Below are 14,062 nucleotides of genomic sequence, written 5' to 3'. Positions count from 1 at the left end.
GCTTTCCGCCCGCGGCTTTGCCCGCGTAGTCGCAGGAAAGATAGACCCGAGGTTTTCCTCGCATCTTCCCGATCCCGTGGGATTTCCGGGATCAAAATGTTTTTATATCCTATGTCCTTCCCCCGTTTCTAAGCTACATCTGCACAAATATATATATATATATATATATATATTTATTTACTTATTTACCTTTTTCAAAAGTGATGTCGATGACGCTGGGGTAGTCCTCAGCTTGTTGAAGATCACGTGTCATCTTATAAATCCCATTTGGGGGTATTGTGGCTGGATCTTCCAAGACTCCCGATTCATAACTAAAACATATATATACAAAGAAAATCTATTATCAGGCAGGATTCGAATTTTCTACGTCGTTCCACGGTCCACTTGCGATGTAAACGCTATGGGCGACGGGGTTATAAATTATTTATTTATTCTGTGACTTATATAGTATAATTTTATCTTCGAAACGAACTTAACGATGTGGTTTGGTTTATTGATATTACACCATGTAGATAAATACAGCCATATGAAAAATAAAAATCTAATATTATAAACGCGAAAGTAACCTGTCTCTCTCTCTTTTCCAGGGCACCGATTCTGATGAAATTTGGTACAGAGATAGTTTGAGACCCAAAAAAGGACAAATTATAGTTTTTGTACTAAAAGTCCCTTTGGGAACAGAAATGATATGAGGAAAAGTCAAAGACCGTATATCTTATTCTTTACTTCACGATGAAAAGGCTAGTAAGTAATAAAATTATTTATTACCTAATATGCATAATGTTCTCGTCTGTGGACCACGGGGCTTTGGGCGTCGCAGATACAGGTATATTCTCTTGTTTTGCGAATTCAAGTAGATCTTTACGGCCTTGGAATCTATTGAAGAATTCGGGAAGACGCCATGGAGCAATTACCTAACATAAAATAAAATCGGTCAATCGTCAGACGCACTCGCGACACTAAGGGTTCCGTACAAATAAGCAAAGAGCAATTGCAACAACAATATTTGATAACTTACTTTACCCTCAGGCCAGAGAGAATAAACACTTAACTCGAATCTGACTTGGTCGTTTCCCTTTCCAGTCGCACCATGGGAAATATACCTTCAAATTAATTTACATAAATAAGAGACAAATAATAAAACTTATGTTAATTTCAGAAAGCACTTATTTGAGCTCTATAAATGCGGATCAAAATTAAATAATTTACAAATTTGAATGTTTTGACACTTGCTTAATTTTTAATTACAAGCTTACTTGGCTCCTAATTTTTTTGCTGTATTGACAATACCGACTGAAATGCAGGGACGGGCTAGAGATGTTCCCAAATAGTAGCGACTTTCATAAACTAATCCCATTTGAATAGCTGGAAGCATGTAATCGCTGACAAACTGTTTGCGTAAATCCTCTACGATCACCTGTACGTGAAAAATGTTAATTCATATTGAAACGATTTGTGCGTATTTTTATTTATGTAATGTAATAAGTAGCAGCCTTAAATTATAATGTTTAAAAAATCAACATTAAAAAAAAATTACTAAATGCCAAAATTTTTGGCGATGGCTGTATATTTATTTCTCTTTCACACAAAAACAATGATTTGGAGGATACTTTTCCGTGATATTGTAAAAATGTATAATTGTACATCTCATCATAGCACTTAACACATAAAGCTAAAGAAATTTTAACTTTTGCTCACAGGAGAATCCGTGTGACACAGCCAGTATAAATATATATTAAAGGATATAAAAATACAAATTTGTTGGTGTCTACATAGCAAATACTTTTTTCTACAATAAGCCGTTATAAATTAATTAATAAAAATCTTACATCTTTAGCACCAATGGACATTGCTTTCTTTGTAGCTTGAGAAAAATCTTCATCTTGGCCAATGTCAGCCATATAGCATACGACGTCGTAGTTTTTTTGAATTAACCTGTACAAATTTTACATAAAATCTTTACAGAACCAAGTACATTTCAATACTATATACTTTTTATAAGCTTCATTAAAACTAATTTATTTTTACCATTTTAAAATGCAGCTGGTATCCAAGCCACCCGAATATGCTAAAATAATTAGTTCTTTTCCCATGATACGTCCTCTCCCTTTAACCAAACTATCTAGTTTGTACTATTAAACAATATTATTAAACAAATCGATAACCTTAGGTCGCCGACATCTTCACTGAAGTCGCGGAGAATTGTTCAATTTAAAGCCTTATCAATTGTATATAAATAAAACGAAGATAATGGTTAAGAATAATTTAATAAAACCGTTAACAGATGAATACTGACAACACAATTAATATGCATATTTCTACATAATTGCACAAATACTTAATAACTAATACGAAGCGAAGAACCATGACAACCCGTGTTCACATAATACATTTTTAAATAAAAGTTAGACCAAATGACAGAGATATTTGTAAGTTGACTCATCGCTTTTCGCCTCGCTTATACCGATTTTAGCTATTTTCTATAACATAGCTTTATATCTAGCATAGTAATAACGTATCTAGAATAGTCGTTTGTGTGAAAAAATTTGCTTTGTGATTTTTATCTTGATCCTGATTTAATAAACATGTTGATTGTTTACTCAAAAGTCTACAATTAGTATTAATTTTAAGTAAAATCACGACTACACTAAATACATCGTGTTATAAATAAAACCATAAAAACACATTCTATGTGCTAAATATAGGTCAGAGAATAACCCTATTATTATTGTTAGTATTAAATAAACTAACACTACCGAGCGAAACTGACTTATTTATTAGAGATATAACGTTGATTAAAGTCATGTGATTAATTTATTTTAATAATATAGTTTATGCTACTGCGGAATGTAAACAAATGATATTGATTAGCTCAAGTTCATAATAAATACATTATATGTAGTTGAAACATATATTATTGTATATAATAACTTCAAATGATAGCTTTCCTTCAAAAAAAGGTGCACCGACGTCCCTAGGGGGGACCACACCAAGTTCTTAAATGGAACCGAATATATTATATATAATAATAATTATCTATCAAAAACAAAAAGAATCATATAAAATTTATTGAGCTACAAACTAAAAAAAAAAAAAAATTGAGGATCACCGTTTTTGGAACGGAAGAAAATATAATGAATCAATGTGAAATGTTCACACATCTGTCCTTTAGACTAACGAAACATAATACTTTTTTCGATATAGCAGGTAAATCGGCTATTTATTTCTCTTACAAACATAGAAGCGAGTTTTATACGAATTATTTCAGTAAGTACTAGTACATACATTAATTTGTTCTAGACGCTATCTGAACTATTCTAATAACGACATATGCTAGTTTAAGGAAGAAAAGTTTATAATTTGGGGACATTACGGTTAAAAATGAAGTGCCTTACTTATTTTGAAATAACTGAATTAATCGCGATTGAAGAAAATACTAATCACATAATTCTTATAATAAATATGCATAACATGAATTTTTATTCAAATATAATTTCAGATAATTTTGAAATAGCTTAGCTACTCTTTAATGATTGTAGCTAAAATGAGCTACTAGATAAAAATACCATAAAGTAACACACGATGTTTCATTAAATTTAAATGTATGTACACATAACAGCAACACTTTTTCAAACTTTTAACATGAAACGTAAAATTATAGTATCATTAAAATAAACATTTCATACATAGTCTTTTAATAAACCTATATAATAATAACGAAAACATAGATGTCACGTCGCAGCATCCGTCCCGATATATAATTATAATACTCAATTTCGTGTAAATAAAATCACAAAAATCTATAATAGGCAATTTAGAGACGATTGTACTTTCCGACATACCCTCAAAACGCGTAAAGTGAACGAAACCCAATCTTATGGTAAATAAATCGGGAGGTTCAAAGGATAAAACCAGATGTATGTGGATGTCAATGTTTAAGCCGTGAGAGAGCTGAGGTCAGAGAGGAAGTTGTCGGGAGTGAGAATGTGAGAGGAGCCGATGATGACCTCCCAGTTCTTCAGCGCCGCGGTCACTTCGTACGCGCAACGAACCTCCGAGAAGCACACACCTGGAAATACCGTAATCCTCATTAACGTCGGCCTCCTTGGCACAGTGGTTAACGTGTCAGCCTCACCGAGGGGTCCAGGGTTTGATTTAAAAAATGAAATGTCTCGGTTTGGCAGGACACAGAAGGTTGATCACCTACTTGTCCATAAAAAAAATCGATCAGTGAAACAGATGTTCAGTGAAACAGATTTATCATCTGCCCCATAGACCACTAGGGGACACAGGACTTCTCTTTCATCTTCATCAGACCAAACATTAAGACCTATATGCCCCAGGGTCTCAGGTCTCTATATAAAGGTTCAGGTTATAATATTTGCGTTGGCAGATGTAACATGTCGTCCAATTTTTAATCTTTGGATATGCCAGTCTTCTCGCGATTTCTCTATAGTGATTTGGATAACAGAAATTTATTTTATTTTTTTCCACGCTCGTGAGGTCTGCAACCTCAGTCAGCCACCATTGTCCTTAAATATCATCGTAACTAAGACTAGATGATGCATAAAATAACCGAATAACTTAACCACCTTTCAGTAAGGAAATTGTAAGGAAATTATTAACAAAAAACAGCACATTCAAAAACGAATGGGAAAAATTATATCGATATGTCACTTCATTCCACGTTGACTATCGTATTTTGATGAATTTTAATGCACGGATCTTAAGAAGGGAACAGAAATACACATGACATACACAGAGTCGAAATAGAAGCTATCTCTACGAGTCAATGTAAATGTGAAATCCTTCAAATGATATATCATATCAAAGACCTTCCCCTTATGTAAATTGAATGAATAACTTACCTCCAACTACAAACACGATCAGTCGAGGTACATTCTTGATGGTCTGTTGAGCTTTATCCTTGTGCCAGTGGCCGTAACGTACGCTAAGTGCAAAGAAAACATAAATAAGTCGAAATATGCCAAATGAAAAAAGTATTGCAAAAAAAATTGTATCTCGGATGTATTATTTGGTATATATTTAATAAATCATCATCATCATCAGCCCATATATGTTTCCACTGCTGGGACACAGGCCTCCTATGAGGGTTTAGGCCATAATCCACCACGCTGGCCAAGTGCGGGTTGGCAGATGTCACATGTCGTCGAACTTTTGATTCTTGTACATGCCGGTTTCCTCACGATGTTTTCCTTCACCGTTTTAAGCAGTGGTGATGTAATACACAAGTGCAGATAAATTGAAAAATCAATTTATTTCCTGCACGCTCGCCCCGGTCTCGAACCTCGACTTATCGATTTTGAAGTCCGAGATTCTCACCACTGAGCCACCACTGCTTTTTTATTAAATTTAATACATATTATATTTAATAAAATTTAATATAAAAAATAAGAATCAAACTTTTTACACAAGATTTAAGATCACTTACCTTGTCGGAGCTTGGTATCCAGAAGTCTGGGCGCGACCGGCCAGGAACGGGAAATGACGTTGATCCAGCTTATCATCAATAGCGTCTTCCATTATGTCCTATAATATTCGACAGATTTAATGATATATCTTAACTGAATTCACTACGATGTGATGATTGCAATATGATAACTAAGTCATAACCTCTTGATGGGACTTTATATTAAACTATAAGATTTCATAATAAAGCACACTAACTTCACAAGAGGCAAGTTTTAATTTATTTACAAGTTAGAGACAATAAAACTTTAAAAACATAATATTACCTTGATAACAGGTGTCCATCGGGACATCTGATAAGTTTGTTCGGTGATTCTCTCCTTTCGTGGCACTTGATATTGCTTCTTCCTGTTGCCCTATAACAAAAACAAAATACATTAAATTTTCTTTACACAATTAAACAAACTACATAACCAATTAAGTGTATAAGTAACTCTGCAAAAAGGTGGTAAGTAAGAGAACTTGTTTAATTTCCAACTTTGGAAAATATTGTACTTCATGTCTAACATTGTGTCTTTATTTCATGTCTATTCAAATATTTGTATAATATGACATATACCAACCACATAATAAATAAATGAATTCATGTAAATATATGTCATGACCTATACTTACATCAACAACAACGTTCAAGCCGAGGTTGGCGAGGTTCAGCAGCGCTTGTTTGTCGGAGGTCTCGAGCTGCGCGTGCGTCACCAGCTTGTTGAGATTCTCTTCAGAGATGCCGTTCTTCGACATGATGTACAGCGCTATTATACGCATCTTGTCGTAGTTCTTGATTGTCTGTAAAATAATTGTGTTTTTGAGTATTTCTCTTTACTATCTACTACTATTATATTATATACTATTTTTTTAAATATTTAGTAATGCAATAGATATTTTTAGAAATTGAATGTGATAAAATTATGTTGTACTTATAGATAATTATAATAAATAAACTTGACTGTATATACCTGGTCCAAGAGAACTGGAACAATGCTCCTCATGTGATCTTTAATTTTCTCACCCTCTGCATCAGTACCCATAGCGAGATCCTAAACATAAATTTTTATTATATTGTATGAAGTACTAATGTAATACCCCAACATAACATATACCTTTAATAAATAAATAAATAAATAAATAGCAATCGATACAAATAACTTCAATATAATGTAGGATAAAATTTTTAGTTTTATATTTTGCCTTCAATTGCGTTATAAATGAGAATTTTTTAAGAATGGAAAAAATTTGATCACAAGATTGAATCCCGAGAGGTCAGGCGTTGATACGGTTCGGCGAATGACGCGAGTTCGAATCTCGCTTCGTGATAAAAAATTTCAATTCTTAAAATATTCTTATTGTAGGATTTCCACTATAACATTTTGTAAATTTATATTCGTTTTACTCTTCCATTGTACTGTTGTCCAAGAAAATAACAATAGAAACGATATGCTACACTGCAATAAAAAGTAGCCTACCTAACTGTGTAGCAACCTAACTATTTCCAGTTAAAAATCACACCACACCACATAAAATAGCAACGTTGCGGCGTGAAAGAAAGACAAACAATCTTTCTGATTTATAGTATGTACAAAGATTTGTTTAAAATAGTGAATCCTTAATTGTATTTAATATTTTTAAGTACAAATAATGTATATTGTCACCTGTTCAACTTTGCAGAGTTTGTCGACATATCCCTGGTATGCCTTCATGCAATCTTCAGCAAGACGCAGATGAGTAGCGTACTTTGATAGCTCCTTCTGGTATTGGGGCATCTTCTTGATCATGAGCGATAGATCCCTCATAGATTGTTTGTCACCTAAATGGGAGTTTTTATTAATAAAGAAATTGCAGTGAAGATACATCTATTTATATTATATTTAAGACATTTTTCGCCTATTGAGATGATTGAGAGATACCACCGTGAATAAGAGTATACTAAGAAACATACCTCCTCCCATGCGCTTAGACTCTGTGAATTTCTTCAAGTTCTTGGTGACTGATGTGGACACAACAGCAATGTGTTGATGGCGCAATTCTACCCAAAGTTCGTCATTTTCATCCAACAAGACTTCTTTCATGCTCCCAGCTGAAGCTTCATATCTGCAAGAAAATTTATATCAATCAATATCTATTTCGAAGTTACATTTGATTTACTGAGCATGATAAAAAGTTTTGAGACTTTCTGTCTTTCAGCCCGAGTATAATAAATAATTCATAATACCTCACAAATGTTGTATAAATGAAATGGATTTATTAAAACAATTTTTATTCACATTTGAAAATGAAAGTAGTCTAATATGCTGACAATTGTTTATCCCCATATAACGTTGAAGTTATACTAATTAAAAGTAAATTGGCAAACCTGTAGACATCATTCTCAATGGGCAGCAGGTCATAGGCCATAGCCTGCAAGGTGAGCTCGTGCAAGAGTGGCGACACGCAATCAAACCCGCGATCCAAAACCAACAGCTGAGACCGTGCTTTCTCCGGACCTTCACCCATTGTCGGTTCATCAGCCTGGTAAATTTAATAAAAATGTTAGTTATTACATAACATCACCACGGATGAATGAAGAATGCAATTGTAGTAAGTACTTTAGTTGTCTGGTTGATTAATTGTAATATACATAATATAAGTCATCGTAAAAACCCCTTGCAGTAACATACATTTATTTATTTCAACATGAAAAAAATGCGTACCTTGTAAGCATCAAGTTTTTGTTGAATTAACTGAGCTAATTCCACATTTCGCTCCCAATCACTGAAACAGAATGTTAAAGCCAATTAAAGATCACATCAAACAATTGAATATGATATTTAATCATATGGTCTTTTTTAAAGCCTAAATATTAAATATTTAAAGGGAAGCTTATTATATCAAATCATATAATTTATGAAATTTACTAAAACTATATGATAATAATACCTGCGATATCGCACAGATGGATATTCTCCAAGTGTTGCGCAAAGAGTAGCTATTTGTTCTGCAATGCGCTCCATATTAGCATTCCGAGTTTGGGTGAGAGCCGGATTGTACATGCATTGGAAGGTTTCCGGAGAGTCCAAGGAGAACACCTTTATTCAAACAACATGTAATATAAACATATAACATATACATATAGCTTTTCTTCTTTTTAATTATAAAAATTATCATCATGTTTGAATAATTCTTAATTTTATAAACATAACAAGATGCATTACTTTTATATATTATTTTGGCGAATATGACAGCTTAGAGATATAAGACAAAAACAATCTGTTAAACGTAAAATAAAATGAACCATCTATTTTCACAAACATATCACCTGGCTCTCATATGGTAAAAAGGCAATGTTGATTTCCTTCAAAGTTTTAATCTTTCTTGCAGCAGAAGACTTGCATAGTTCGTTGAACAATTCCTCAGGACACACTAGTTTAGAGCAGCGTGTAAAGTAATAATGGAATCTCAAATGGTTTTATAGAATACATAGTAATTTGTAACAATATAAGTTATTCAAGTCTACTAGGTGAAATGCTGAAAGGGCAAGCAAATCTGATAGAACAAACCTGTTGTTCATATGGTATGTAAGCTATGTTGATTTCCTTTAATGTTTTGATATATTTAGCTACACGACTACGGGATAATTCATCAAATAGTACATCAGGACAAGCTGCAAGTAAAAGTAAAATAAAATTGAAAATGCAACTAAATATCAAGCTAGTAAAAGTAAATAAATAATAAACAAATATTAATTATGATATGAAATGTGAATGGATACTGTTTATATTGGTGTAATGTGTATACTTTAGCATCATAGATAAAGAACATTAACTTTAAAATATTACCTTCAGTGAAAAACACATGTGCAGCCTTATACATTATACGATTGCCAATAGAAAAGTCATTGATAAGAGCATGCACCGACTTTTCAGATGGCGTGATTAAGTAAATTCCATCCATTGTGTAGAGAGGCTCCCTCTTCTTATGAATGTCTTCTACCACTGAAACAAAGTTTGCAGTGTGGTAGAAATCATTTATTCTTAATGAAGCTTAAATTTTAATAAAAAATTAATTATAGTACATACAACATATACATCAAACATATCGCATACTATAAACATCCATGACTTTTTTGTTTTCATTGTTAAAGTCTGCAGGATTTTAAAACAAATATCTACAGCTCATTAAGACATGTCTGTATTGAGATTGAGACAATAATAAAAAAAGGAAACAACATACATGTAATCCCCTCAGCAGATATATCATGCATTTTGCAGCAAGCAGACACCATCCGCATAGAGAGCTGATCCACAATTAGGATCCTCCATTCAACTTTTTGATTTTCTTTACCTTTGGGCCGGTACCGTATCACTTCATTCATAATTTCTGTAAATAATTATTGTTTCCTTTGTATAGGTATACTTAAATAAAAAAATTGGATATATGATGTTTTATTATAAAGAAAACAGATCATTTTAGTGATATTTTCTATATTATAAGAAGGTATTTTCCTTTCTTATGTCTTAAATTGTCTACAAACAAAAAAAAAAAAAAAATAATTACTAAAAGTAAAATGTAAATAATTACTTCTATCTATTTTATTTATCATGTAGAAAACTCTGCTTCACAAAAACAATGATAAGATACTTCATTTTTTTTGTTCTTAATTATATCAGTTAGTATTTGCTATTTATCCAGGATTGTAATTGAAAATGTGGTTAGATATTTTTATTTAAATTTGTATAGTTTTAATAACGAAAATTATGAATAGTAATATCATTATACCCTAAAATCATAAAGTAAATTTGCTGACATTTAGCATTTGAGTTATATAAATAGTTATTGAGAAAATATAAGTGGGCAGTAAGTACTACGACCGCAATGTATGACGTTTTCTCACCCCGTTCCCACCCCACTGTGAAGTGACAAGAAAATCAATAACAGACACCTAGGTCAACTTCAGCGACGTTTTATTTTTCATTTTACGGTATTGTTAAAGATACTAAATTAGTTCATCATTATTATTTTGGAATCAAAGTACCATTTACTATTACCCGTGAATTATGATAAGTCTATGGAGAAATAATAGTTTTTGAGGGTGAATTTTGGTTGCAATATTCTACTATGGGGAAAGAGGACTTTATTTTACTTGCTCGTAAACTATTGACTGATTTTTCAAATACTTCTCTATACACTTTATAGTGTTGACAAAAAATATTAGTCATCGATAAAAGATAGGTGGACTAATATTACGACTACAAAAGGATAGATGGTAAACCTAAGGTTTTGCTGATATCAAAATAAATAATAATAGTTATTGTACTCACTTTGTCCTACTAGAGCTTTTAGAGCCATCTTGAACAGTAAAATTTATTTTAATAACAGCGAGCACAAAACTTGTGAACGTTCATTCAACAGAGGTTTTCTATATTTGACATTTGACAATGCACTGAAGTGTGAACTGGAACAGTGAACGGCTACCCGACTGAAGTTAGAACAATGTTGCTATACTATAACATTATTTTCCTCCTATTTTAGGTTTGCTTGTATTGTTGTAATATTGTTTGGAACATAGTGATTATTTTAAGTAATTTAACGTTTTGGTGTATTTAATGTTCTATTTTGTTAGAACTGTAGAAGTTTCTCATTAGAAACCACGAGTGTATTTGAAGTTTAATTTTTAGTGTGCAAGATCATGCATGCCTACACAGTTATGCTTGCCTTTTATAAATGATGAATGAAATAAAAAACGATATTTTTATGATGGTCACTAAGAAAATTGTGAAACAAAACTAACTGAGTTAGAGGACCATTAAGTAAGTGTAATAGTTATTCTAGTCTTAGTATTAAAAAATGGTAAGACTGCTTATAAAAAATTCAAAGATCAAAATTTGTGATTTGTCCAAGTTTCATCAATTTAAACTTATCCGATTCTGTATTATACCTAGGCAAGTGAGTCAAGCTTGTTATAACCACAAGAGAGAGCGAGTTGAAAATTGATTATGAATAAACGCTTGTTTTTATAATATAATACTTCTCTGTTTTCTTCTTACAATATGTCCTATTACTTTTATTTACCTATGTTAATCAGTTATTTTGCTCACTCAAATTTGTACCTATTTTAATTACTTATAGGTATATTTTGTACTTGTTAAAAAAGTCTCTATTGTTTTTATCCTCATATTAAAATAGATTTTTTTTAAGACTTTGTCTTGTCTTAGCGCCATTAGAAGTATATTTTATACATAGATGCAAAATTTATCCAAGTATGTATTTCACTAATGATTGAAATATGTTTACACATATTTTATATTTTTGAGATTATTCTATATGAAATTTTAAATGTGCGCGCGCATGCAATGATAACGCTGGTAATAAAAGGGAGGGTCAATACGGGATGATAGAGACGTTGTATAGAGCTATTTCTCTCCGGCATAGTTGAGTAAAATAGATTCGTAACTGCTCGGCAATTCTCGCTACGCTTTACGCATACATTCGTGATTTGTTCTTCGCAGTGTGTCGTTCAGCGTCAATTGACGAATCACAAATCAGTTTTTTGTCAGTTGTTTACGTAGTGACTGTGTTTAATGTTGAAAAAGTGTATCAATCACGTGTGCGTTCATAAACAAAAATAAAATAATTGTAATTTGCATTAGTTTTGAATTTTTTTACTGAAAATAATTAAGAAAATGCTTAAATTTTGCATTTAAAATTATTGAAGGTAGAATGTACATGTTGTAATAGAATTTTATAAAAAAAATGTATTAACGAATGCGTTGCCTATTTAAGTGTCGTAGTATAGTACAAATAACTTACAATAAATTAAATTATGTTTGTCACTCAAATGAAAGTAAATAAACTATGAACAAACAAGTAAAAGTGAAACTTAATTGAATAATCTATAAACCTCAACGTTCTTTTTAATCATTCAGTTCAGTTATATTTTTTGTTTCTATGAATTTAGTACTTAGTAGTGGTGTGAAGGCTGAAGCATTTTAGGGTGTTTTAATGTTTATGTTTACCAGGAACAAATGCAATGGATAGATAATAGATATTATTCAGCACTGGTAGATATTGCAGTGATTGCGAACTTGATATCGGCGATGCGTGATTTGGTATTGATAGTGTCTTTTATGTTATTGTTAATATTAAAAAAATAGTGACTGTGAATGTGAAAGATGAACGACAAAACAAATTTGGTCATCGAATACCCATGCCGCGTAGAAGGTTGGGTGGATAGATGTGGTAAGTTAAATTTTATGAATTTTTCTATTTTCAATAATAATATGTATAATCATCAATACTTAAGATCTTATAATTGTTTCGAAATAAACAAATGTAAACGTTTATTATTAAATGATAGATTTATTCAAGGCGATTTAAGTAAGTCGTTTTAGCTGTGATTTTGGTAGGTATGACACCAGTTTAGGTAAGGATGAGTAATAAAGGTCAACAATCAAGTGATGTCGAATGTTTGGTAACAAAGCTTTTATGGATGTATAAAATATACTTGGCCCGCATACTTTTCCTTACCCTTCCCAGTCCTCTCCTTTTTTCCTCTCGTCAATCCTCTATTTAGCACTTACCATTTAAAGTTGGTAATCCTTATATATAACAAGTTACTTAACTAATGCCTACTTAACTAATGGGTACTATTACATTGCCCTATTTTATAGATAAAGATAATGGAGTGATTTAAAAAATGATAAAATTCGCCAATTTGGGAATTCTTTATCATAAATTGCTATGCTGCTTAACTTGAATGAACAATGATTCATCTTATTCATACACTATACTCACTAAAATCTCGATAGTTAATAATTCGATTCGATTGTATGTTCGTGGCTCGTGCAATCACAATTATTAATATAATTATTGTGTGATTGGACAAGTTGTCTTCGTATTATAATTGATGATATTGATATACGCTATTATTGTCTGACTTCTGAGAATGCGATTGTAAAAGTGAAAAACCATTATCAATTAATTTATGACGTTACTAGCGGTCCGCCCCGGCTTCACCCGTGGTATTTTTTAATCTCCAAAAGAACATTCCTTGAGCCTTAACAAAAACGTAAAAACAAAATTAGCCGAATTGGTCGAGCCGTTCTCGAGTTTTACGCTTAGCAACAAATTTGGCGTTTCATTTTTATTTATAATTGATGTTCTCATATAGCTTTGTGTTCTACCATTTTTTTACTCTTCAGTAATGTTTCGGTCTGCTTTTTCCCTACTCCTACTCAGTCTAACTAGTGTCTCTTACGTATTACCTATGAATATGCCGGTTATATACACGAATAACAAATAAATTAATTCGATCACAAATGTTAACTTTTGCCAAATGAATGACTTAAGTTTTTCAAATAAGTTATAAACTTTCGATAAGAAAAATGTAGGCAATTCTATCGCAATAAATTAATCTGTTACAATATATTATGAGTGTTCAAAAGACAGCGTATGTGGTCAAAATAAGGTAGGTAGATGGGTAATCTAGAATAGATATAATCATTTATAGACCTTACCGCACAGGGAATGGGTATATACTATATAGTATAATTTTTCGGCCAGGAGGTTGTTTTATAATCCAAAAGATTTTTCAATCATTTCA

General features: G+C 31.9%; 2 protein-coding genes across 3 annotated transcripts in view; both read right to left on the bottom strand.

Annotated features, from left to right (window-relative positions):
- LOC119830518 (argininosuccinate synthase) overlaps positions 1-2,093 on the bottom strand; it is a 3,546-nt gene extending 1,453 nt beyond the window's left edge. The window contains exons 1-6 of the mRNA XM_038353568.1: positions 2,029-2,093; positions 1,830-1,935; positions 1,257-1,417; positions 1,019-1,103; positions 769-914; positions 190-311 (exon numbers count right to left, since the gene is read on the bottom strand). Coding sequence (XP_038209496.1) covers positions 190-311; positions 769-914; positions 1,019-1,103; positions 1,257-1,417; positions 1,830-1,935; positions 2,029-2,093 — 685 coding nt within the window. The remainder of the gene's footprint in view (positions 1-189; positions 312-768; positions 915-1,018; positions 1,104-1,256; positions 1,418-1,829; positions 1,936-2,028) is intronic.
- A 157-nt stretch (positions 2,094-2,250) lies between these two features.
- On the bottom strand, positions 2,251-10,923 carry LOC119830222 (protein ROP). 2 transcript variants are annotated; one of them, XM_038353155.1, is made up of 15 exons: positions 10,782-10,923; positions 9,694-9,840; positions 9,300-9,455; positions 9,021-9,124; positions 8,401-8,549; positions 8,175-8,235; positions 7,838-7,992; positions 7,424-7,575; positions 7,137-7,291; positions 6,444-6,524; positions 6,106-6,273; positions 5,757-5,846; positions 5,453-5,550; positions 4,869-4,951; positions 2,251-4,069 (listed from the first exon to the last, which is right to left on the bottom strand). In XM_038353155.1, the coding sequence occupies exons 1-15, from the start codon at positions 10,807-10,809 to the stop codon at positions 3,936-3,938; spliced, it is 1,761 nt and encodes a 586-aa protein (XP_038209083.1). In that variant the 5' UTR covers positions 10,810-10,923; the 3' UTR covers positions 2,251-3,935. The 2 variants fall into 2 exon arrangements, with proteins under 2 accessions (XP_038209083.1, XP_038209084.1); XM_038353156.1 differs by lacking the exon at positions 9,021-9,124 and adding an exon at positions 8,780-8,883.
- Between the last annotated feature and the right edge of the window lie 3,139 nt (positions 10,924-14,062).

Source organism: Zerene cesonia, chromosome 11, assembly GCF_012273895.1.
Source record: "Zerene cesonia ecotype Mississippi chromosome 11, Zerene_cesonia_1.1, whole genome shotgun sequence".
Classification (NCBI taxonomy): domain Eukaryota; kingdom Metazoa; phylum Arthropoda; class Insecta; order Lepidoptera; family Pieridae; genus Zerene; species Zerene cesonia.
Note: the sequence above shows the minus strand (reverse complement) of the source record. Positions and strands in the feature narration are given on the sequence as shown.

Bases quoted from the DNA above. Each gene is read 5' to 3' on its own strand.
- LOC119830222 (XM_038353155.1), bottom strand. From the start codon at position 10,809: ATGGCTCTAAAAGCTCTAGTAGGACAAA. The intron at 8,236-8,400 runs GTATTATTATCA...ATTCTGTTTCAG, and splicing joins CCATCTGTGCGATATCGCAG to TGATTGGGAGCGAAATGTGG. The intron at 7,993-8,174 runs GTACGCATTTTT...TAAATTTACCAG, and splicing joins AAAAACTTGATGCTTACAAG to GCTGATGAACCGACAATGGG.